The sequence below is a fragment of the Ipomoea triloba genome, chromosome 14 (genome assembly GCF_003576645.1).
Source record: "Ipomoea triloba cultivar NCNSP0323 chromosome 14, ASM357664v1".
Taxonomy (NCBI): domain Eukaryota; kingdom Viridiplantae; phylum Streptophyta; class Magnoliopsida; order Solanales; family Convolvulaceae; genus Ipomoea; species Ipomoea triloba.
In genome coordinates, this window is record NC_044929.1 from 9052226 (window position 1) to 9079523 (window position 27298).

The 27298-nt window shown below is 34.3% G+C and overlaps 2 protein-coding genes and 1 long non-coding RNA gene across 3 annotated transcripts; 2 read left to right on the plus strand and 1 right to left on the minus strand.

Moving 5' to 3' along the window:
• The first annotated feature begins 273 nt into the window (after nt 1–273).
• LOC116003772 lies at nt 274–3301 on the plus strand. The gene is made up of 2 exons (XR_004094704.1): nt 274–1326; nt 2913–3301. It is a non-coding gene; the product is annotated as an uncharacterized LOC116003772 (long non-coding RNA).
• Nucleotides 3302–15727: 12426 nt separating this feature from the next.
• LOC116003910 lies at nt 15728–18136 on the minus strand. The gene is made up of 4 exons (XM_031243850.1): nt 16882–18136; nt 16437–16780; nt 16194–16337; nt 15728–16113 (listed from the first exon to the last, which is right to left on the minus strand). The coding sequence occupies exons 1-4, from the start codon at nt 18134–18136 to the stop codon at nt 15973–15975; spliced, it is 1884 nt and encodes a 627-aa protein (XP_031099710.1). The 3' UTR covers nt 15728–15972.
• A 5079-nt stretch (nt 18137–23215) lies between these two features.
• LOC116005098 (V-type proton ATPase subunit D) lies at nt 23216–26460 on the plus strand. The gene is made up of 2 exons (XM_031245341.1): nt 23216–23447; nt 25401–26460. Exon 2 carries the CDS (start codon nt 25403–25405, stop codon nt 26186–26188), a length of 786 nt encoding a protein of 261 aa, XP_031101201.1. The 5' UTR covers nt 23216–23447; nt 25401–25402; the 3' UTR covers nt 26189–26460.
• Nucleotides 26461–27298: the final 838 nt, after the last annotated feature.

A 27298-nucleotide genomic window follows, 5' to 3' on the forward strand; every position in this document is an offset into this window, starting at 1 on the left:
AGTACATTTTTCTAATACTAAAAATACATTATTTTTGTTATGAAGGTACATTATTTGATAATATATATAAAATAATGTATTTTTAGTACTTATATAATGTAAACTAAAAAAATGTACTTTATGTACAAAAATAATATACTTTTAATATATAAAAAATATATTTTTTATATATGATCTACACAGCTGTGTGAACCATAGTCCATGCAATAATGATATGATTGCATTCAAATATGGCCATACCAATACCCGCCCATTAGCCCATTCCCGAAAACACACCTAAATTAAGCAATATACTACCACTACCCAAATTTACCCTTCCCCATTTCAGCCTATTCATTTCTGGGTTTCACCGAACGGGAAAACACTTCGATCCTTCATCTATTTCTCCGATCGTCCTTCTTTCTCTCACATTCTTAGCTAGTTCTAGGATTTCATTATTGTATTAATTTAACTTCCACCTTTTTTTAGCTATTTGGCACGATTCAAAGGCATCCTTAAATTAGACAAATTGGGGTTTACAACCTAGATAAGTATTTTTCGTTTTTTGTTCTTAAATGTAGTAGGCTAATTTTTTTTTTTCGAATGTAGATGATTTTCTGCTTCTTATCGGTTATTGCTAGCAATTGTTGTATTACATAGTTTCAGTTCGTAAATTTGGATTTTTTTAAATATTTATCTTATGTCCGATTCCTCTTGCATGTTGTTCTATTGTTGATTTTGTGATTTATCTACATTATTTTGTAGTAATATTTAAGTTTGTATTTGAATTTCAATTCCTCAAATACTGATCTGTATTTTGTGCAGAAATTTATGTTTTCTTAGATCCTTTTAACACTCTTTGTAATATTTCCTTTATCTAGGTTGGGAATTCAAAATTAGATAAGTATTTTCCTAAATTTTTGTATCATAACACTAATAGCTGTTCCATAATTTGTAATCTAGAAGTTCCGCTGCTTATTTGTTTTTATTACGAATTTATGTACTACCCAGGATCTAACTATGGTTGTTGCATATTTGCTATGAAAAGCCAGTCACATTCACTTAGACCTACTCTGATTCTGAAAATGCATTCACAGTGTAATGCTGTGCATTGGTAAAAGTTTTAGACAGTGACACTATTTTTAAATTACAGCTCTAGTATTGCGCATAGGTAATTTATTATTCAATAGCTTACCTTACAAATTTAAGTCTGATATGATCTTTAGCTTGATATCTGACAACACTGTAATAAACCACTCTTGCAGGTGAAGGTACAGTTTGTTATCATTCAATATTCAAATGTATGGAAGAACAACCTTCATTCCTCACACTTAGCATTCTGCTCAGGTAAAGTTATTATTACTTAATTCATACTATGCAATTTGCTTTGGCATTCAATGGAATTCAGAGTATCTAAGTACTTACTATATCACTTTACATACATCAACTAAGTATCCATACTACTCAGCCTTTTAGGCTTTAAACAGGGTACATAACATTATCACAACTGTGACTATGATAATTTACCTAACAACTTTTTCAACACCTTTGGTGACCTATATTCCCTAACACATGAATGCCTTATGATAGTTGAAGGATAACCTCCAATATGCTTCAATTGGTCAGTTGTGTCATGTTACTTGGATTAATCCCTGCACACAAAAGCGCAGAAAACTACAGACATAAGGTAATGGCAAATATATAAAGTTCAATATGAAACCTATATTTCATAGTCTTAAAAGACCACTCCCAGTACCATCGTGTTCATGCCCATAGTGCATGAACAATAAAACCACAAAGAAAATGCACAAGTTTGTCCAATCATAAGTTTGGAGAATCCATTACACAGTTCAATTCTTCATCACCCCAAGCACAATCTAGCTTTTCAATTTTCACAACAATGTCTTAAAGTTTCTTCGATTCCTAGTTTGATGAAAACTCATTCAGCAAAGAGCTCTTGACAGACCCATCAGTGGCCACAGGACTGACTGCCTCATCACTTAGAAAACCATGGAATATCAACCATGATGTCAGCTTATATGTAAATATTCTTTAAGACATATATAGTTTAATCAGAACATGTAGTTTTGAGGGATACTTGTTTACCTTATCAAAATCATCATTCCCCTCACTTAAATGCAATTCTGATGTCAAATCCTTATCTTGTGCATTTATGAATTCTGGACAATGTTGAGACACCTCTCTGATCAGTGTTAATTCTGAGTATAGGAAACGCGTTGTGTCTATTGACATACTGTTCTTTCCTTGCTGCTATTCTGAATATCATAGTTTTCCCAACCAAATCAAGAATTTCCCTGGGAGGTTTATAACTTCTCTGTTAAAGGTAAAAATTAAAATGGGATAATAAGGAATGGTGTATTACCTCATTATGCTTGTCCTTCAACACCTGTGCTCCAATGCCTAGTAACTCATTTGATTCCCTATCCCAGAGGAAGCATTGCCATTCATATCAAAAACCCTAATTCTCAATCTGTACCTTAAAATACCATCAGACCAACTCATAAGACATTTATCACAGATTTATTCCACTGCTTACAGTTAGTTTTTTGTTACAACCCCTAGTTTTGCAAGAGCTATAATACCAATCATCTGTGCTTTCAATTCCAGATATTCTTGCAGCCACCAAAAAGTCCCTAAACTGTTAGCATGATAGTTAAAAGTTTAAAAATAAATTTAGGAAATTTATCCCCAAGTATGTAAACTACCATAGGTCAGAAACTACCTCCTCCTTCTCATTGATCTCACTTAGAGTAACCACTTCCATTGAATGACTTGCAGAGCCCTCAAAAGTGTTGCTGTAACTCAGACTGGACATGGTATATGTGCATGTATAACAGTGTCCTGCAATCAGAAAACATACAATTGATTTTTACTATGCACATTACAAATTGAAAAAATAAATTATTTCACAGGGGTATAATGTGGAAAGAGACGTACCTGTTCATCATGGAAGACAATCTCTTGGATTTGATATCAGTTGAACCTTTCCTCTCCATCACCAAGTATGTACATACAATCCTTACCTTGACAGTGCTCCTATTTTTTGAAGGTTGATAAATCACTTGTAAGAACGTACACCCCTCTATTGGAAGACCACTATTTAGGTCTGATAAATTTGTAGTTCTGCGATTGTTTGTATTCACTTATTAAACCTGTATTATATAGGCCTGAGTTTGTAGATAGGCCAAGAGTTTCAGACCTAAATGGTCTCTTCAAGACTCTTAATTACCGGAGTTTTGAATGTTGTCTTCAAGAATCGAATCGATCCATTCATTAAACAAAAAATGTGCTGCTTCATTAATCCATGTATGCAATTAAGAAAATAATACATCGGGCACCGATATATTACCACCGAATCGATTAATAAAGGATGCTGATAACAAACCACTATACACCTTCTCAAAACGACCTCGTTTCGGTTTGAGCGGGAACTTTTTCCCAAAATGCATTTACTGCTCCTTATGGCTATTTTTTATTAGAGGATTATTTTGGCTATACAAAAGGGCAACGTTTTCCCATTACCATATATACATTAATTATTAATGATTTTCTTCTCCCAAATTATTAATTATTTTGGCACATGAAAGGGCAATGTTTCCTGTAATGCCCAACAATCTTGGCGGGAAATTTTTTTCTATTTTTAATTCAAAAAAGATTCTGCTTTATTATAGTAGAAGATATAATAAACACTATTTATTTATTTAAAACCTTAATAATCACTTGAAAGTTAGAACCCAAATAGAATTAGCCTAACTCATTATTAACAAATAATTAGTACGTAATGGACTAAACAATTACTACCATTATTATTATTATTATTATATTATTATTATTATTATTATTATTATTAAGCATTATTACTATTATTTATAAATATTATTTTACAGATAAAAAGTGTAACAATTTAATAAGATTAAGTAAAAAACATTACTCGATAATAACAATTATTAAATTAAACATTATAAAATAAAGTATGAAAATCGCACTCATCAGTTGCCCCTCCCGTACCGAAAGGAGGGCAATATTTATACCATGGGAGGGGCAATATATGTACCGTTTTTAAAAATTAAGGGGCAACATTTACACCACTAATAATTCAGGGATGACATTGATAATTGGCATATTATGGAGGAGCATAAATTACAATTTTCCCGAATTATTATTATTATTAAATTTAAATAAATATTTATGAGCCATAGAAAATAATAATGAACCATATAATAATAATAATAATAATAATAATAATAATAATAATAATAATAATAATAATAATTCTAACATTCTCCCACTTGGCTCATAAATCATAAATGTAATAATGAACGTGAAACATAATATGCATAGTATAAGCTAATTCCTTCGTTACATTAGCCAGAACATAAGTCACCATCTAGTTAGAAACTAATAAGAATCATGGCGGTAATACGTCACTAATTTAACGCAGTCCCTTCCATGATATTTTTCATGATGGTCCACGATAATGTCTTTGTCAAAGAAAAATCTTGTTCATATTGACATAAAACATTCATGTATATATACTCCAAAACTAAACAGGACACTTAATACATAAACGAAACTATATTGAGCTCCAAGTGTCAAATATATCAAAAACACAAACCTTAACATAATGTTTACTGTTTTCAATAACACTCATTCTTTCAACATGCTCATTAAATGTTTTTGGTGGCAAGACTTTAGTTAATGAGTCTGCTCACTTTTTACTCTTTTTTTTGGGTAATATCTACTAGTGTTCGTACCAGTGCGATGCACGTAATGAATTTGCTATAATATTTTAAGAATAGTTGAATTGGTATATAATTGTAGAAATTATAATATCAAATATTATATAGTGCAATTGAAAATATGGGTTGGATCGATTATGTTTTGTAATGTTATCCTTGCATGAATTTGACCAAATATTTGTTGAACTAATAACTAATGTGTAGATGTAAGCATCCGGTGTTGAAACTTTGAGAATTTTATATATCAGTGTGTGAAAAAAAAAAACATAAAATCAGCAGTTCAAATTACGCATTATTTAAAGCCTCTTTCTTTGTAGACGACATTGATAGTACTAACAGAATCTTATCCATCATCATCTAGCACTAACACCTTCAGGCCATCACGATGGGTGACTAGGGAAAAAGTCACATACAATTGGTCGTGGTTAAACACTGGTTTGCCTAACATGAGTTAGTGTTTGCCTGACTTTTGTTGATAGTCATGGCATATGCGAGCATCAATTGAATTGTTTACGCTGAAACTTAAAAGGGCAATATAATCTCATATTAGGAGGAATGAAAAACATTCGGGGGATAAGAACTTTGGTTCCTTCATGTGTCCCATTAACTATTCTTGCTTCGACAATGTGATCTGCCAATCTTGTGACGATGAGACGCATACCGTTGCAAAGACCAATATGGTAGTCTATGTTCCGCAATAACATAACAGGTGTACCAATCTTTAATGTCAATGAATGATTAGGGAGTCTAAACAATCTCAAACTATTTAAAAATTCAGGAGCGTGTACTTTTGATAGATTTTCACCGTTTGATTCTGCTGTACACAAACAATCACAACTTAAATATGTTCGTCATTTTGTAATGTTCATGTCGCACATGTATTGATTAATTTGATAATAAAATCAAATAAGTATATAATATTTAACAAATTAACTGGAGTAAATCAATAATTTAAAACAACAAATTAATCAAAATTTATATAATAAAATGTAAAGGTTATTACAAATAACTAGTATTTTCACCCGTGCGATGCATAGAATGGATTTATTATTGTAACACCCCGGCCCGGCTATACCGTACAACCGGAGTAGTTACCGCCACACCTAGACTGAACCCAATCAAATACAGAAAGAGTTCACTCTAGATGCACAGGCTAAAGGTAAGGAAACTGTATCATATCATCATAACCATCATAACTTTATATATATATATAACATCAGCAAAAGAGTAGCTAAACTAGCTACTAACATGAACCATAGTTTTCTTACAACCCATTAAAAGAGTTTGAGCTAGACCCGACCTTACTAGCCACCTTAGAACTAGCATGGCTACAAAAGATATATACACAAAAAGGCCAGACTTGACTTTCCTCCCGAGACACAAACTAGTCTAACGAGTGGTACACCGGGCCAGTATACGTGCCCCAAACGAGGTGCCACTCACCCTCGAACAAGGTAATGTGGTCTAGGAAGTTGCAAGTGTTGATGACCATCATCCACTCCTCATGATACTCCGGAGGACTCGGGTCCCACGGATAGGGGTAGTGAACGACAAACTCAAGGGGGTCACTCTCAGGTAAAACCTCCATGGGATAAAACCCATAGCTCGCCTGAATGACATCCATAGGACACCACGGATTAACGGGGGCAGGAGACCAAACAGGTACCACTGGTGAGACAGGAGTGGGAATGGGGTCAGGATTACAAGCCGGAAATGGAGGATCTGGAGCGTAGCCGGGAGCAAACGGGTCGCCATCAGATAGGTACTGTACATAGTCGTCATAGTCTAAGACAGGGAACACAAACTCTGATCGGTCATCAGAGTCCCCGGGGCTGCACGAGCCCACGCTAGACTGCATCTGATAAAGGACACAATGAAGTGTAGTTAGCACGACGGCTAAGTAAGGAAATCCATTGTCACTCAAAAGTAAACAAAGGTTTCGAAAAACATAATACTCAGAAAACTGTAAGCTTTACCCATAAGTTGAAATCTATCTGCAACCATATTATCAACAAAAGAAAGTATAGCATAGTATATGAGCGGCATCCACAAATAATACCTTTCATTTCCGGGAGTTCTCATCATTTTAACTCAACAAAATAGAGCGTTCAACAACACACTTCACTGCTCAAAATTCGTGACATTTTATTTTTCAACATAGTTACGGAGTAACTAAATTTCAACAATCTCGGGCCACGGCTCACAAGCCTCCCGCAGGTCAAACATCTCAACAATCTCGGGCCGCGACACTCATGCCTCCTGCAGGTCAAACAACTCGACAACCTCGGGCCGCGGCACTCATGCCTCTCGCAGGTCAAACATCTCAACAACCTCGGGCCGCGGCACTAATGCCTCCCGCAGGTCAAACAACTCGACAACCTCGGGCCGCGGCACTCATGCCTCCCGCAGGTCAAACAACTTGACAACCTCGGGCCGCGGCACTCATGCCTCCCGCAGGTCAAACATCTCAACAACCTCAGGCCGCGACACTCATGCCTCCCGCAGGTCAGACAACTCGACAACCTCGGGCCGCGGCACTCATGCCTCCCGCAGGTCAAACATCTCAACAATCTCGGGCCACGGCTCACAAGCCTCCCGCAGGTCAAACATATCCTTCACAACTATATCCATAAACTAAGGTTTTTAAAACATTCTTTCTTGATATATATAATTAGTATTTTCACATAAAGTCTCAAAACGATTATTCCTATCAAAATATATTCCCAAATATTCATATTTGTCATTGACTTTTTACCATAAATTCCCAAGTGACAAGAGTTACACTTGTTTCTTGAAAACACGATTTTTCTTCCAAACCAATGTACGTAATTTACAAAACAATATTTGAACTTTCAGAAATTGAACTCGGGTGCCCGTAGGCCTTTCAAACATCATATCATGCAAGAGCAAAAATTACGGAAGAAAGTTCGGTCGAAAACAGAACCACGCATCGCAGCCGCGCGAATTCCCGCACCGCTAGACGCACGGCGGACGCGCGCGTCCGGGCCGCGTCCGTCCGTTCGGCCGTGATGCCGAAACACTGGACACCAACAGACGCGCAGTGGACGCGCGTCCGTGGTCGCGTCCGGCCTTCCGGCCGTGATCTCAAAGCACTGGGCGCCGATGGACTCACGGTGGACGCGCGTCCAAGGCCGCGTCCATCCGAATCTGCCAGTTTTGGGCAGTAAAAACGGCGTTGTAACGCCTTGATTTCCCACTATTTTCACAAGTATACGCTTATATGGGCATTAATACAACATATACATGCATACATTAGCTATGAACATGTATACAAAAATTACCAAAAATTTAAAGTGTAGTCTTTTGAGCCAACTTAAAGATCCACAAACTTAACACATAATTTTCACATAAAATTCCGAGTCACATAATTTACTAGCATTTGTTCATTTTCAAGTGACTAAACCAACTTAAGGGATTCCTTACCTCCCAAGTAGTTTTTACTACCATAGACAAAGTGGTGATCTTCTCCTCCAAACTTTCACCGAAGATCCTAAACAATAATCACCATTATAACAACATTTTCATGAATCCTTAGCTTAAACTTAAGTTCTAGGAAGGATTCTAGCCATATTAATCGAATAAAACCAAAGTTTTACCTATTATGGAACCACTTGTGTTGAAAAAAAATAGCTATGGAGTTCTTGGATCTCAAGAAAAAGATGATATTTTCTTCTCTTCTTTTCCTTCTCCTAATTTCGAAAATGAGTGTGGGAGAAATGGGGAAAGATAACTTGGAGCTTAAGCCAACTAGTATGGTTCATCCTATACTCTCTTATGACAAAACATTATTTAATTACTATGTGGTAATTATTGTGACACTTGTCACAATTCCATGGTAAATCATGAATAGTAGGATTTATCTTGCCAGTTTTGGATTAAATCAGATAAAAGTTCGGAGGAATATAACTTAATTCGGGAAAATTTTAATACCAAAATTATTCTAAAAATAATCCCGTCATTAACCACTAAAATCGGGAAATTTTCCGGTATCTCGCGAAATACAGTGGTACGAAGGTCCGTAACAATTTCACTCTTACAGTCCGTTTAATTTTCACTTGAACTAAATAGGAAGTTCAGGCTTAATCGTATCATACTTAATAATCCATTCTCTAGGGAAATTCGAACTGTATATACATCCTTAAAAATTTGTCGGTTTGTGACTGGTACGTAGATTGCAGCTTATTAATAACTAGTCTTACTAAAAAAAAAATCCTTTTGAAGTACCGAGAGATCTTCTCATAAATGTCATAGCCTAAAAATATTTTTCGAACCCTAAACTTATCGGAATAGCTGAGGGGTTACAATTATAATATATTAAAAATATTTGGATCGATATATAATTATATAAATTATAACATCAAATATTATATAGTGCAATTGAAGATATGTTTTGGATCATATCGATTATGTTTTCTAATGTTATCCTTGTTTGAATTCCAGCAAATAATTGCTTAATTAATAGCTAATGTGTAGATGTATGCATGTGGTGCTAGAATTTTAGAGATTTTATATAGGGAAAATGACACTTTTTCCCCTATGTTATGTGCATATAGCATTTTTCCCCCTGTGTTATTAAAGTGGCACTTTTTCCCCCTGAAATGTTAAATTGACATTTTTACCCTTAAAAATAATTATTTCATTTTTTTTCTCCAAAAAATTATTACTTATATGTATGGATGATCACGATTCGATTCAAACCTAACCAAACACTGTAGCAATCATATCGAAATAGTAGTGGACGGTTCTGGTTACGATTCAGAACCGAAAAAATAAAATTAAATAATTGTTGAACCGTAAACCGGAACTGAACCACATTCATATACAGTGAAAATGATCAAACACTTATTTGATAAATCAGTACGGTTCGATTCCAATTTCGATTTTGAACCGCCAATCGAAACTTATTTATTTATTTTTATAATTTTATTTCTTATTTAAAAATAGTATAAATTTAACAATTATTTTATTTAATTTTTTCAGTTCTTAATTGTAACCGTAACCGTCCATACTTTTTAAGTTCAATTGCTACGGTGTTCGATTAGGTTCGTATCGAACCGTAATCTTCCATGCATATTAGTAATATAATTGGTTAGAGAATAAAAATAAATGAAATAGTTATTTTTAAGGGCAAAAATGTCAATTTAACATTTCAGGGGGAAAAACTACCACTTTTAAAATAACTGAGTGGAAAAAACTGCCACTTTAATAACTCAGGGGGGAAAAGTGCTATATGCACATAACTTAGGGGGAAAAAGTGCCATTTTCCCTTTTATATATCATTGTTTAGGATTTTTATAAATTGGGCAAATATACTCATTCCCTAGTAACTCAGTTATAGGAATCAATTGTTATTCTAACTCATATGTATGGAAGATATATTTTTGTGTAGATATATATCAATTTTTTCATCTTGAAAAAAAAAACATAATATCACCGGTTGTATTTACACATTATTGAAAACCTCTTTGTAGACAACATTAGTAGTAGCAACACAATCTTGTCCATCCTCGTCTAGAACTAATTAACAATTTCATCAGGCTATCAGGATGGGTGACTCGGGAGAAAGCCATGTACAATTGATCGTGATTAAACACTGGTTTTTTTAGTAATAACCCAACGTGAGTTAGTGTTCAGCCCTGACTTTTGTTGATAGTAATGGCATATGCAAGCATCAATGGGAAGTATTTATGCTGGAACTTGAAGGCCAATCTCGTATCAGAAAGAGTGAGAGACATTTGAGGGATAAGAACTTTGGTTCCTTCATGTGTCCGGTGTCCCATTAACTATTCTTGTTTCAACAATGTGATCTACCAATCTTGTGATGATGAGTCGCATACCGTTATAAAGACCAAGAGAATGGTATATCTTCCGCAATAACATAACGGGTGCACCGACCTTTAATTAATGTCAATGAATGATTAAGAAAATCATACAATCTCAAACTATTTAAGAATTTAGAAGTGTGTACTTCTAATATATTTTCACCGTCTGGTTCTGCCTTACACAAAGAGTTACAACTTAAATATGTTCGTCCTTTTGCAATGTTCATATCATACATGTATTGATTAATTTGATCAATGACATCTAAAGTCGGCGAGCGGATCTCTGACCTTCCAGCTGCGACTTATCAAGCGTGCCACATCTTGAGCTTGTAATTTTAAAAAAATCACTTTTAATGTAATCAAAGCATTGAATCATAACAATATTGACACTGAAATTTTAATTTTATAATCTACATGTATATATTCTGTGATTTATTCCATAAAATTAGTTTTGATAGTCAAACTGTAAAACATATTGATTTTACCAATTACTAAATTTCTAAATGTTTTAGATTCTCAGGTATATAAAAGTAAAACTCACATCTAAAGCCTAATTTTTTTTTTTTGTAAATATTTCATACATATAAAGCAAGCCTCTAACTGTTGTGAGAAGTTAGTAACCTTGAGTTTAGCATACAACATAAAGCATTGTGTGATTGTGTGATAGTGGGTAGTAACTTTGAGGTAAGACCATTCAAGCATATAAGCATGTTTCGAGCTTGTTTCTATGCTCTCAAAATTCAAATCATCATACTGACATCATGCAATAAACAAAAATATATCAGAATATATGAATCATATATCTAAACTGTTAATCCAAACTTCACTCCAGATCACCAAATGGAGTGTATGACTTTTTGGAATTATGCCCATCCAAACTGTTGAAATGCGATGTCCATAACCGTTGATTGGCAAACTACTCATGTTTCATATTTCATTAAAGTATCCATTTCTTACGATATTATGATTTATAACATTTAAGAATCGACAAATAAACTATAGTATGAGTCTTCCTTGCATGAAACAAATATCACAAAAATTCAGTATTCTAAAATAAGTGTATAAATGTAATATGTATATAATTTGTATTGCATTATATATCATTTATTTAATTACTTGTCCGTTAGTTATTGCAAGATCTTGAGGTACACTTATATTTTGATATTCAGTAAGTATAACTATATTAGAGAAAAATTTACTTGGAGTAATAGGATAATCAGTTGAGTGATTGTTAGTTGACCGTAGAGCGTTGATATTCTCTGGACAAATAACTATTGAAAAAAATAGCATAAAATGTCATTTTAGTGGATATATTGTGGTAGAGTTTTTTCCACTTTTGGTCCTATGACTTTAGTGCTTCTGTCAATTTAGGTACACGACTTTCATTCCTGACATAAGTAGTGCTTGACTTTAATTTTTTTGCCACTTTTAGTCCTTGACTTTGATTTTTTTTTTCCACTTTTAGTCCTTTCGACCATTTGAGCTACAACTTTTAATCGAAATCAACAAACTGTCGTGCCATTAAGGTTAAATAACGTTTAATGTATTTAGGGATTTATCTATAGACAATTTTACCCTTAATGGCACAACAGTTGTTGATTCCGATTAAAAGTTGTCGCTTAAAAAGAGAAGCAGAACAAGCACATAACGTTTTTTTTCCTATTTTTTATCTGATTTTATTTATAAATATATTTAGCGCTTTATCAAAAGAAACTTTTACTCTTAATGGCACAACAATTTGTTGATTTCGATTAAAAGTTGTCGCTCGGATGGCCGAAAGGACTAAAAGTGGAAAAAAAAATCAAAGTCAAGGACTAAAAGTGGCAAAAAAATTAAAGTCAAGCACTACTTATGTCAGGAATGAAAGTCNGACTTTCATTCCTGACATAAGTAGTGCTTGACTTTAATTTTTTTGCCACTTTTAGTCCTTGACTTTGATTTTTTTTTCCACTTTTAGTCCTTTCGGCCATCCGAGCGACAACTTTTAATCGAAATCAACAAATTGTTGTGCCATTAAGAGTAAAAGTTTCTTTTGATAAAGCGCTAAATATATTTATAAATAAAATCAGATAAAAAATAGGAAAAAAAACGTTATGTGCTTGTTCTGCTTCTCTTTTTAAGCGACAACTTTTAATCGGAATCAACAACTGTTGTGCCATTAAGGGTAAAATTGTCTATAGATAAATCCCTAAATACATTAAACGTTATTTAACCTTAATGGCACGACAGTTTGTTGATTTCGATTAAAAGTTGTAGCTCAAATGGTCGAAAGGACTAAAAGTGGAAAAAAAAAATCAAAGTCAAGGACTAAAAGTGGCAAAAAAATTAAAGTCAAGCACTACTTATGTCAGGAATGAAAGTCATGTACCTAAATTGACGGAGGCACTAAAGTCATAGGACCAAAAGTGGAAAAAATTCTATTGTGGTACAAATATATGTGTGTTCTCCTTTCGATTTGGGTTGGGTCAAAATGGATTCGGGTTTTTCGTAGTTAGATGAAAAAATTGATATAATGTACGCTTAAAACAGACAATGGGTGAATGAAAAATTGTTTCTCAAAGTTGACACATTGAAGTTATAAAAGTGGAGAGAAAAAACTCGCAAGTAGCTTTCGTCCCACATTGGTTTGGGAAGTGGTTTGTGCAACTACTTATACAAGAGTCTTTTTAAGACTTATTGATGAATTGTAATTTTGTATAGTATAGAGAATATTAAATACCAGAGGAGGTCCCCTGACTTTGATGGCACCGCCACTTTTAAATCAACCACTTTTAGTCCTCCGACTTTGATGTCACTGCCACTTTTAGTCCTCAACTTTTAAATCAACCACTTTTAGCCCTCTTACTTTTTGTTTCTAGCCACCTATGGTTCTTCTTTTACAATTGGACATCTAATGTCATTTTCTCAAGGGTAATTTAGTCATTTGGTCCAAAATTTAGTGTTAACAAAGGAGAGTGGAGAATAGGGTTTCTTCAATTATTCTGATGAGGAAACATAATACTTAATAGATTAATTATGAAATTACTGAATTGCCCTTGAGAAAATGACATTAGATGTCCAATTGTAAAGGCAGGACCATAGGTGGCTAAAAACAAAAAGTAAGAGGACTAAAAGTGGTTGATTTAAAAGTTGAGGATTAAAAGTGGCAGTGCCATCAAAGTCGGAGGACTAAAAGTGGTTGATTTAAAAGTTGAGAACTAAAAGTGGCGGTGCCATCAAAGTCGGAGGACATCCTCTGGTATTTACTCGAGATTAATAGTATAGATTGTATTGCAGGGAAATATATGTACTCTATTATTATGATTAGTAATTTTAAGGGAAAATTGTAAAAAATGCCCCTCTATAATATGCCACTTATCAATGTGGCTCCTGAATTATTAGGAGTGTAAATGTTGCCCCTCAATTATCATAACGTTACACATACTGCCCCTCTCGTAACGGATCCGTTAGTGTGCTCCGTTATGTGAGGATAAAAAAGTAATTTCATTCTTTTTCCTTGTTTTATCTTGCGTATCCCATTTCCCCCTTTCTTTACCGTGTTCACCCAGCATATGCTTACCAGAAGAGACGAAGAACAAACCAACAGAACACAAGCCACCTACAGCGACTGACCACGATAGAAGATCCTGATTCGTCGTTCGTGTTCGCCTTTCTGTTCCTCGCCAACAACTAGGTTTGTCATTCTTCTCATTTTTTTGTTCTCTTCTTCTTAATTAACTGTGTTAAATAACCCTAATTAATTATTGGAAGAATTGAATTTTATTTACCGTTGGAAATTTTTGGAATCAAAGATGGCTAGTGGTATCTTTGTATTTGAAAAGCCCTAGGAATTTTTAAAATAATGTTTTTTGTTTGATGCATTTGAAGATATGTCTGGGGGGAGCCAAAGCTTTTCATGTTCATCAATGGAGGAGATACGTTGTCATTGTGGTATTCTTGCACCCGTCAAAATGTCATGGAGCAATGCGAATCCGGGAAAGAGATATCGAGCATGTCAAAGATATGGTGTAATTAATTCTGATTGGAAATGTTCATTTTCTAGATAATTATGAATAACCTCCAGATAAAATGTGTTGGGAATAATTGCAGGGCCATGGAAGTTGTCGTTTTTTTCAGTGGTTAGATTTCGATGTGACTGAACGAGTAGCACAATTGATCAGAGGCCTACTTAAACGATTGGATAAGCAGCAGAATCAAATCCAGAAACTTGAAATTGAGATTGAAAAGAAGGAGGTTGAGGTGCAGCATCTAACACTAAAGAATACAAGGTTGGAATTTGCTTTGAATAACCAAAGAGGGAGAAGTATGTTTTTTTTGTGGGGGTTTAGTGTAGGATTAGTACTTCCTTTTATTTGGAAAATGATATGGGAATGTGTTGTTGCAGGTGATGGTGTTTTACAGTTAAATTAAGCGTTATTTACATCTTGTATGGAAGTATTGCTACAAAATAGAGACAAGAAAGTATATTTCAGGCTAATATTATGTAGTAGGTGATGGAGTATGTTATTTTTCAGGCTAATATTATGTAGTAGGTGATGGAGTATGTTATTTTGTATTTGAATGAAAATGAAACTGTTTCTAGTGATCTGCAATTTATTATTTCTTGTTCATCTGTGTATTAGTTTTTTTTTTAATTTATTATTTCTTGTTCATCTGTGTATTAGTTTTTTTTTTGCCATTTTCTGTTGTAGGCAGCCTCTTTTCCTTTCTTTTACTCTTTCTTCCTCTCCTATTATATTCATTTTTTTTCTTCCACTTGTGTCTTCCTCTCCTATTATATTCATTTTTTTTCTTCCACTTGTGCATTGAAGGGATTCAAGCACACCACTTTGTCAGAATGCATTATGATCCAAATATTAGTCTATCTTCCCCAATTTGTGTGCTGCCTAAACATGTAATTAGTGAACAATATATGTGCATAAACAAATGTTGAATTCAGGCTAATAAGACAAACAGTGTGGCTTTAAATGAATAAATACAAGGTCATGGCATGTCCATTGTATATAGCGTATATAATGCTAAAAAATCCCTGTTGTAAAGCACAATGTGCTGTCCAAAATGACATAAGAGACAAAAAGCAAAAGGCAAAAAGTCACAAAAGAACGAAGAAGGATGTGCATAATTCATCAAAAGTAGATTCCATACTTAGGCAATTGTGCATACAGTAGAAGCTGTGCATGATTTATCAAAAAGCATCCAGCTGTTGCAAAATAATTTAAGACTACTGCCAACTTCATCTACTGCCTGAATTTTACATCAAAATACAAAGCAATAATTTAAGACTATTGCCAACTTGATAAGTACTGCCAACTCCATCTAATTCATGACTTCTTTTTTTTGTTATCCTTAGACACATTCATCTTCTTCTGTAGAGTTGAGATAGTTACATATTATCTTCCCCCTTTCCTAATGACATTGTCTGCTGTTGGAAGTTGTTCCATGTGTGATGAAATAAAATTTGATACTTGAGGTTCATGATTTCCAACATTCTTATACTTGAGGTTCTGACTGGGTTGAGAATTCATCATGTCCTGCACATTTTGTAGTCATTTAGCAAAAAATGTTTGCATTCAAGAGAGTTTCAGTAATAACATCCTCTATTTCATCTTACCATTTCATGTAATACAGATGGTGGCACTTGAGTTTCAACAACAACATCTTGTAGTTCTACTTCTGGCTCTGCTTCTTCTACTCCCATGTTTAGTTCTGCTTCCTCTTCTATTCCTGCTGTTACATCTGCCTCTTCCTCAATTGCCTACACAGTTTTATTTGCAAAAAAAAAAAAATCAGATTAAACATGTTTGTAATTTGGTTTAAGTAACATACTTTTTAAACAATTTTATGTGCATCTAACCTGCTTGTCTTTTGCCTTACACCTTCTTTTGTTATGCCCTTTCATTCCACACACAGTACACCGTTTTGATTCACCCACTTTTCCCTTGTTTCCAACTTGATCTGTAGCTGATTCTGTCAGTCCCATTCTTCTTTTTCTTTTTGGCCTTCCTGGTTGTGCTTTATATTTTGGTGGCAGTGGGGGTGGGAACCCTGTCTTGTGCCATAATTCTGAAGAAGTAATCGGTAAAATAGCAGGTTCATAAGATCTCAGGTAGGACTCCACAGTGTAACAGTTGTTAACATATTCTTCAGGAATGCAACCTTTCCTCCTAATAGCTGCAATGCTGTGGCTGCAAGGGATACCTGTAGAAAGTATATTCATTATGTGTAAATATAATGGCTACAATGCTGTACTTTATAATCATAATGTGTTAATAAAAGTAGAAAACTAAGTAATGGCATACCTGTGAGATCCCATCTTCTACAGGAGCAATGATATTGGCTTAAATCTACTTTATATTTCCTTCCATAGCAATCCTCTACTTCATAAACATCATCCTTTGACCTATAGGCAGTGCAGTCATTGGACTTGTCTTTGGCCTCTTCTACCAACTTCATAATCTTAGGACAGATCTTCAAAGGGTGTTTCTTCATGTTGTCTCTGTTTTGTTGCATCCTCACCATTAGGTAAACCCTTATGTTTTCACACATTGTCATAATTCCATTCTCCCTAAACTGTAAGATTGAGCTATTCCATGATTCACACAGGTTGTTTAAAAGAATATCACAGTTGGGAAAAGAGCTAAAGAAAGCCCTGCAGTAATGGTGCGGTTCCCTGGCAGAAACCCAATCAGCTGCTTTGGGATTGAGCTTCCTCAACTCTTCCATTTTAGTCAAGTATTCAGGTACTGTAGTAGCTCTACAAATTGCCCACAATTTATGCTTTAATAACTGCCCAGAGAATCCATCTTTAACAAAATTAGCATGCATATGTCTCACACAAAACCTATGTTCTACCCCTGATAGTTGTTCCTCCACAGCAGGCAACAACCCTTTTTGCTTGTCTGAGATGATGGTCCAAGCATTTGGATTTTCTGAAATGTTCAAATCTTGGTCTAACAACTCCAAAAACCATGCCCATGTCTCTTTAAGTTCCCCTTCCACAATGGCAAATGCAATTGGAAACATTGCATTATTGGCATCAACACCAACTGCAGTTAGTAATTGGCCTCCCTTTTGACATCCCTTTAAATGACACCCATCCAATCCAATGAAAGGCCTACAACCTGCTAGAAATCCCTCTTTACATGCTGCATAACAAATATATAACCTCATAAACCTTGACCTTCCACTGATTGTGCAATCCTCATCAACCTTCATTTTTGTAGTGGTTCCTGGGTTGCTTTTCCTCAACTCTTCACAATAGTCCCAAAGCAGTTCAAATTGTTTGTGATCATCCCCATTATTTTCCTTGTGTGCCAATCTCTTTGCCCTCCATGATTGGTGTTTACTTATTACAGAATTAAATTTCTTCTTCACTTGTTGTTGAAACTGAATTCTATTCCATGAATCATCAGCACTTTTGAACTCATCTTGATAGTACTTAGCAAGAAATCCAGCATTCACATTCTTAATATCATTTTGAACAGCACATGTATGGTCTGGGTTATAACTTTTAATGCTCAGTAGGCTGTTAGAATTACTCTTTGAAGCATACATCTTCTATTTACAGTTCACATCTTTACAGGCAACAGTAATTCTAGCAGGTTCAATCTTAGTAAATTTGATTTCTCTTTTCCTAAGTGCTTGGTTACATTTTACAGCCCATTTAAACTCATCATTACTGTTAAATATCATTCCAACAACAAACTGGAATCCTTCTTTTTCAAGATCCTTTTCATGAAAAACATTTGATGGTTTTGATAGGTCTAAGTCTGAGTCAGATGAACACAAACTCCTCAACTCATCTTCAGAATGGACAAAATCTTTTTCTTTATCATAATCTATCACTTTTTCTTTGTTTTTCCTGATTTTAGACACCCCAACTTCAGTAGCATTGACATTAGCATCCACAGTAGCATCAACAGAAACATCCACAGTAGCATCAACAAAAGCATTCACATTCACATTGTCACCAACTTCAAATTCCCAATCTTCTAAAGGAGCATTAGTTTCAGATTCCACCCACAACTCATCAGAAATATATCCCTCAACCTCTACCTCATAGTCCCACTGGTCCTCTATTACATGTTCTACAAACATTTCAACCTCTTTATTTTTGGGAATTTCATACATGATACTCAACAATTCAGCATCTGTTTTAATCTGTCTAACTTTTGGATAACTCTTAGAACCGAATTTAAAACAAAAATTAATCTTCTTATCACTGAACTTTAAGCTTTTCACCATTTTTCTTAGCTCTAAAATGCTACCTTCTTCAGCAGAGAAGTTGTCAAAATACTCAATTCTACCATTCTTATATTGAACTCTAGGTTTTAGCACTAATTCACCACCATAATATAGTTTCAGAGTGTACATATCTGGCTCATCATCTGGCAGTAAATAAATGGAAGAATAACTACATTAATTTCAAGTCAAACTACTTGGGACCACAACAACAAAGCTCAATTTTACTAAACCGACATGTTTTTGACAACACACAGTATTGGGGACCACATGTAGCTTTAATCTATGTAAAAAAAAAAACAACTATTGTACTAATCTGGGTAGAAAAAAAAAAGCATACTTAACACAATGTTGGGACCTACACACATGTGGAGAATTCAGACAACAACACACTATTAAGAGGCTCAACTATTAAACTACTACCATTTATGACAAGTCAGACAACAACAAACCAATTCAATTTAGTACTTACATTTGGGTGTAGCAGTTAGTCCAGATAGCCTTCGACTAGTCATTATTATATACTCCAAGCTTCGAATTTGTTCCAATTTGCTCCGTATTAACTGTCTTTTTCGAGTAGGGTTAGGGTTTTGAACAAGGAGAATTGAATGCCGAATGGTTCAAATATGTCATTGATCGTCTTCAGTAGGAGAGGAATCTATCAGCATCAGACAGTGGCTCTCTGTCGTTGCCGTCGCAGGAGTCTGTCGAAGTCTTCGAACAATCTGCCAATGTCGTTGCCCTCTGTTTTCAATTGCAGAATAAAAAGGAAATAAAAAGAAAGGGATATACGTAATCTAAAGGGAATGGAAATCTAGAAAACAAAGGGAAAAAAAAAGAAAAAAATAATAATAAATAATGAAATTACTTTTTTATCCTCACATAATGGAGCATACTAACGGATCCGTTACGGGAGGGGCAGTATGTGTAACGTTATGATAATTGAGGGGCAACATTTACACTCCTAATAATTCAGGAGCCACATTGATAAGTGGCATATTTTAGAGGGGCATTTTTTACAATTTTTCCTAATTTTAATATAGAATTGTATTATGAATAGGAACGTAGGAAAGAATATATTTTATTAGCAATTGCATTAACATATTTTAATTTACAATTGTATTACGAATTGGAATTGTATTACCATATTTTACAATACTATGCAATCCTTAATAATATAGGAGTGCTTGGACGGGAAGTTAAAGTTGAGGATATTGTTTTTATTAATTGTATAGATAGATTTGAATTTGAGTTGTATTACCATTCCTAGGCATATTAATAGGTGTTCTTAAAAAAATATATTTTATTAGGAATTGTATTAAGTACTAACATATTTTAATGTATAATTGTAATACGAATAGGAATTGTATTACTATATTTTACAATATTACGCAAACCTTAATAGTATAACACTGTTTTGGTCGGGAAGTTAAAATAGAATATTTTATTTTTATTAATAGTATAGATAGATTACGTTGCAGGAAAGTATATGTAATGTAGTATTACGATTAGTAATTTATTCTAGAATTGTATTAAGAATAAGAAAGTAAGAATATATATTGTATTAGGAATTTTATTACCATGTTTTAATGTACAATTATTGCAGTACGAATAGGAATTGTGTTACCATATTTTTACAATATTACGCAAACCTTAATGACCTGTTTGGTTGATTGTAGTTTGAAGGGCATTGAATTTCAATTCAATGAATTCCTAAATTATGTTGTTTGGTTGGATGGCATTGCAATTCCGTAGAGTTGCAATTTATGGGGTATCCCATGAATCCCATGAATTGTAATTCGGTGGAGAGGAGGGGCAATTTTTTTGGTGTAAAGATAATTTTGCCCCTCCTTCCATACCCTTCGTCTTTTATAATTTTTTTGAAAGAATTATTATTATTATTATTATTATTATTATTATTCTTCTTCTTCTTTTTAAAGAATTATTATTATTGTTATTATTATTATTATTATTTTTTTAAAATTATTAATATTATTTTGAAAGAATTATTATTACTACTGCATAAGGGCATTTTAGTCATTTTGTCGTTTCTTACATTTCAATTCTCTGTACCCCTATTCCTGCATAGCAAACACTTTAATTTCAATTCCTACTTTATTCATTGAATTGCAATTTTCATCTAATTACAATTCTTTTCTTCCTTAATTCTCTAATCTCAACCAAATGCCCTGTAATAGTATATGACTGTTTTGTGAGGGAAATTAAAATGGAGAATTTTGTTTTTATTAATAGTATAGATATAGATAGTATAGAAGTATAGATATAGATTAGCTTGATAAATGATACTCCGTATATATTATTACTTCCGTCCCATTTTGGTTATCTGGTTCGTTTAATGAGGCTTGACTGAAGTTATTTTTAATCCAATTTTTCATAATATTAAGTTTAGCATTAATATATAAAATTTATATATTTAGAAACTAATTAAAAGTACTATTAAACAAAAAATTAAATTTAAAAATAATAAAAAATTACTAAAGAAAATAAGCAATATGGAGAAAGAGTTGATTTGACCAGTGAATAGTAAATAGGATAAGTAAAATGGGACAGAGGGAGTATCTTTTATATATATATATATATATTGCACGTTGATTTGATGAATTGATATGATCTAATGGTTGAAAATATATATATATATATATATATATATATATATATATGTTACAAAACACACCATTCTACGTACTAAAACGCATCAAAGACCGATAAAACACACCATTCCACACAATATACCAAATGCACATATTCACTTAAAATTAATCAATATACTTAATAAAACACATCATTCTACATATTAAAATGTACCACAACATGTCTCATGTCAGATTATAAGCATACACTATTTACACATATTAGAAAACATGTGTTAAAATATGCACCATTTTACGTATTAAAATGCACCACAACGTGTGTTAAAATGCACTACTCCACCTATTAAAAATCCCCATCCCCAGATTATAAACATGCACTATTACAGTTATTAGAAAACGTGTGTTAAAATACACACCATTCAACGTATTAAAATGCACCAGATGACGTATTAAAACACACCATTCCACAACACAGTTACACATCATTCTACGTATGAAAATGCACCAGGACTAAAACACATCATTCCACAACATAGTTAATGCACCAACATGCGTAATAAAACGCACCACAACATGTATTTAAACGCACCACACTATGTACTAAAATGCACCATTCCAATTCATGTAATATAAATACTAAAATTACCATAATAACCTGACTTAAACATACGTGAATTTCAGTAGGATTAATGAAATTGGACGGTGAGAGGGAAAGACGCTGCAAATTTGGATCAAGGGCAAATTAGAGAATGAACAAGAATTTCAATTATGATAAGATTTGAATTAACAAAAAAGAAGTTGATTTCATACATAAATAAGGAAACCTACGCTACTACTGTCATAATAGCGTAGATGCTTTACGAAAATACTTTCACCAACTACCAAACATGCTAAATACTTTCACCAAAAACCCATTACCATTATCAAGTATTTGATACTCATTCCGATTCCGATTCCCATGTGCGAACCAAACGCACCCTTAGTCTACGAAAAGATGTCAATATATACTTAGGCACACAATATACTCAGCATTGGCATAAAATTATATGAATCTCGGCACATAATAATCTGCATGTAACATAACTGACTGAGTTTAAAGTAAACAAATAAACCCACAAGCTGATAACATGCGGAAAAAAAAAAAGAGACTAGGAACGGCATCGCAACCACCGTCAACCCTACGGCAAGTCGGGAAAGCAACCTTGTAGACCGAACACACCCACCGGATCGGATTGCATGCACCAGAAAACCCAACAGATGAAACTATAACAAAAATAAATAAATAACATAAAAAACGAACCCAAAACGAAAACCCTACCTCGACTTGCCGACCCCATCTCCGGACCAGACTGCTGAGGTCGCCGACCGCCAACACCGCCGCCATCCACCATCACTGCACCGCAAGTCTTCAAAACCGTGACAACCGCCGACGAATTCTGCTGACTCCCCTCCGTCAAGAACACACCACCAGAGCTATCGCCAACACCAAGAAACGAAAAGCCTCCGGTCGAACACAAAACAGAAAAGAAATAAAACCACTAACACAAAGACAAAAATATCCCCCATCCTAAAAATATCCAACTGTTCAGCTCCCAACTTACCAAATAATCACAAAATAAAGAATAAATCTACACCATTAAAAATCTCAATCTAACGCATCAAATTAGTCTTCATAATCCTCTATAATCTATAGGTCCTCGTGTGAATACATTGCTATATAGGCCATATATATATATATATATTATTATTTATAATAATTTCTTAAATAATTAAAGGTTTTTTTTTAATCATGGATGCTTAGCCACCGTAGTTCAGGAATGGAGTATTGGGACTCTCCACTCATCGTTAATCTCCGCCTCTCTGGCGCCCTAGTAGAGCTTCCTCAACAATAATTTCGTTTTCTCTATCAATCAAGCCGGCGTATACACATCTCAATCTCCTATTGACTCTGCATCTCTCTCCCTAGCCGCCGCCGCCGTCGCCGTCGTCGTCGTCGTCTTTCTATCTCAAAAGTAAGCTCGTTTCTCTAGCGCAATTTTGAATTCTTAATCGCTTCCTTCCAGATCTAGATTGTGTTGTTGTGGTTATGCTTTTTGCTGTTTGTGTTTGTTTATCTATCCGGATTGACTAAATATCGTTACCGATCAGGACTCTGCGTCTCAGTATGTTTAGCTCGGAATTCGGATTTTTTTAATTATTGAATCTGTTAATAGGATTTAAATTCTGTTGTGCGATTGATATTCGTAGATATCCTCACCTTGCGCGTTGTGTGGTTGTGCTACATGTAGGTCTAGTTACATTCTTTTTCTGATTAATCTCTTGTTTAGGTATGGATACATTCTTATACGGATTAAACTCTTGTTTCGAGTAAATACAACTGTTAAATGAAGGTGTTTGGAATAGCTATGTAGGACGTAGCGGCGGATCAGATAATGATTTGCATTATATGAGTTGAGTGTGCGGGTATATGGTGGGCATTTAAGCACTTTCTGCTTAATTAGATGTGCTATAATGCTGGAAATTTTTGCACTATGTTTTAGTTGTTCCAGTTTGGAAGAAGTTAGCTAGGGTGTTTTCTCAACCATTCCATTTTGTAAGTTTCTAACCGTGTAAGGTGCAAAGCAGTGAAAGGACGCCTGATGATAAGAATGGTAGTAATTTCTAGTTGGTCAGGGTTTAGATTATAATTGTTCTGTTATGTTTCATCTGATATATATACTGAGCTCATGGCTTGAAGGTACTCATTTGACTTGTATTCTTTTGTCTAATGGGATCCTTGTGCTGTCTGCAACAAGCTTACATTGCGAAAGGAGGCTTGTTGCTTCATTATAGATTAAATTGCTTATTGTCTTTGCTGATCCAAAGAAAAGGAATAGTGACTCTTCAACGGATGATGTGAAAGTTTTTACCCCGTTATCTATGTTGATTTAAAAATGAATTTTCAATGTGAATGGAGTACTTTACAAGTAAAATCTTAGTAGGGACTAGTCTGTACTCTGTAGCTTAATGCCTTAACCATAGGTGCAACTTTCTGGAATATGAAATGCCTTAGGAGTATAGTATGGGTCTATGGCTGACTTTACCTTTTGGTTTTATACTGTTTTGGTAAACTCCATTGATATTTGAATGCTACAGTTATGTGGGGAATTAGTGAATATGTGATGATAGTACTGTCTTTGTTTGGCTTGAGATTCAGAGAGTTGAATTATTTCTTTTGATTTATTTGAAATCACCCATCATACTATTTGTTTGAATAGTATTGGAAACACATGAATGGTAATTAGCCTGAAGATAGTATTAAATTGTTGATTTTTTAAAAATCAGCGATAATTTCACTTGGACCACCTAAGGACTAGAATGATAGTGTATGCTTGATGCTTGATTGTGATATCAATGGCATATCTTTTCTAAGGAGTTACACATTGATTAGCAGTGAAGAGACTAAAATGATGAATTTAAATCAACAAAGGTAACCTCAACTAGATTGAAATATTCAGTTTGGTTGAGTTGTAATATGGCTAATTGCATTAGATTTTGTTAAGGTTAAGTTTGATCTGTCAATTCTATGTAAGAAATCATTCATGATTCTTGCATTGATATGGGAAAGACCTGATTTTGCAGAGGTCAAAATGGCTAGATAAAATTTAATTGGTAATATCAGAAATTCAGAATGAAAGTAATATGTTGTGAAGAAAGAGGGCTGTTCCACGATGCTATTTTCATATTTTATTTCTTTTCCAATTTTTGTACTGACTTATTTGTAATATAGCATATCAGAATTCTAGTAGTAACATGGAGCCTTTTTATTGTCTTTGAAATATGAACAAAATTTTCCAGCATTTTATGAAATTGTTGGGGACAACTTTAGGTATTTAAAGCAGTAGTAGTGGTCACTTGTTTGTTTGATGAATGGAAAATAGAAGAAAAAGAATTAGATACACTCTAATGTTTTCTTTCTTTGACAGAAATGGCTGGGCAAAACCAACGCTTAAATGTGGTTCCTACTGTCACAATGCTTGGTGTCATGAAAGCTCGCCTTGTTGGTGCCACAAGAGGCCATGCTTTGCTTAAGAAGAAAAGTGATGCTCTCACCGTGCAGTTCAGACAGATTCTCAAGAAAATTGTGTCAACAAAAGAATCTATGGGAGAGGTCATGAAAAGTTCCTCCTTTGCTCTCACTGAGGTCAAATATTGTGCTGGTGAGAACATTAAACATATAGTGCTTGAAAATGTTCAGAATGCAACACTTAAAGTTCGTTCACGCCAAGAAAATATTGCTGGTGTTAAGCTCCCCAAGTTTGAGTATTTCTCTGAAGGAGAGACAAAGAATGACTTGACTGGATTAGCTAGAGGAGGGCAACAGGTACAAGCATGCCGTGCTGCCTATGTGAAAGCAATCGAGCTCCTTGTTGAGCTTGCATCCCTGCAAACATCATTTCTCACTCTTGACGAGGCTATTAAGACCACAAACCGCAGGGTTAATGCACTTGAGAACGTGGTGAAACCAAGGCTAGAGAACACAATAAACTACATCAAGGGAGAACTGGATGAGTTGGAGCGAGAGGACTTCTTTAGGCTGAAGAAGATCCAAGGCTACAAGAAGAGAGAGATAGAGAAACAGATGGCCTCTGCTAAACTATTTGCAGAGGAGAAGGTTGCTGAAGAAATTTCTTTGAGGAAAGGCATTTCACTTGGCGCAGCGCATAATTTGCTATCCCAGGGTTCACAGAAAGATGAGGACATCATTTTCTGATATGAATGTCAACCTATTTATCTTTATTTAAGCTTTCTAAGTGAATCTTTCACATATCTTATCCTGTGTAATAGGGACGGGTAATACTTCTAGTTGGACAAATCTAATTTTCTGAATAAGAGCTCTCTGCAGGCTTGTATTCTTTGAATCATTTTGTATGCTTTTACCTTGTTGGTTGAACAGCTATCTTCTGAATTTGAAGGCCACTTTTTCCTTCTGCAGTTTGTATAATTTTATGATTCATGATCTATAGAATAATTGATTATTTGATATACTGATTTGCACAGTTCTTTTTAAAATTATTGACTATGTGATATACTGATTTGTATAATTCTCTTTAATTTTGGTCCTTTCATTAAATCCGTTAACCACGTGATTAGTCTATCTATTTACATAAGTAATTTTAATAGTTCAGCTGTTTTGGATATATTGTTACTAAATGAGAGCTTTTGAGTTTAATTAATAAAGAATATTAATATTAAGATTATGTTACTATTTCACGATCCTATCAAGTCATGGTGTGGGAGCTTTGGGGTAAAACTTAACTAGTTTTACGGTTGAAATTTGGGGTAAAACTTCAGTCGTTATACCGTGGACCACGGTCCACAATGCATTGTGCACCGTGGTCACTGATACTATAGGTCATCTCAAAAGATAGTGCATTACATTTGTTTTTATATTATCGAATGAAACTGTTAGTTATATCGAAATGTAACTGTAGTTGTGTTGAAATGTAACTGCAGTGTATATGAACTGATACTGAATAACAGTTTCACTTTTGTGTTTTATATTATCGAATGAAACTGTAGTTATATCGAAATATAACTGAAATGTAACTGCATTGTATATGAACTGATACTGAATAACAGTTTCACATTTGTGTTTTGATATTATCGAATGAAACTGTAGTTATATCGAAATGTAACTGCAGTTGTGTTGAATGTAACTGCATTGTATATGAACTGAAAGTGAATGGCGCGGAACGGAGGTGGTTTCATCTGTCTGTTTGTATTAATCAAAACGACGTCGTTTTGATGCGCGGTCCACAATCCATTGCGAACCGCGGTCCACGATATAATTTGCGGTGAAACTTAACTAGTTTAACTAGGT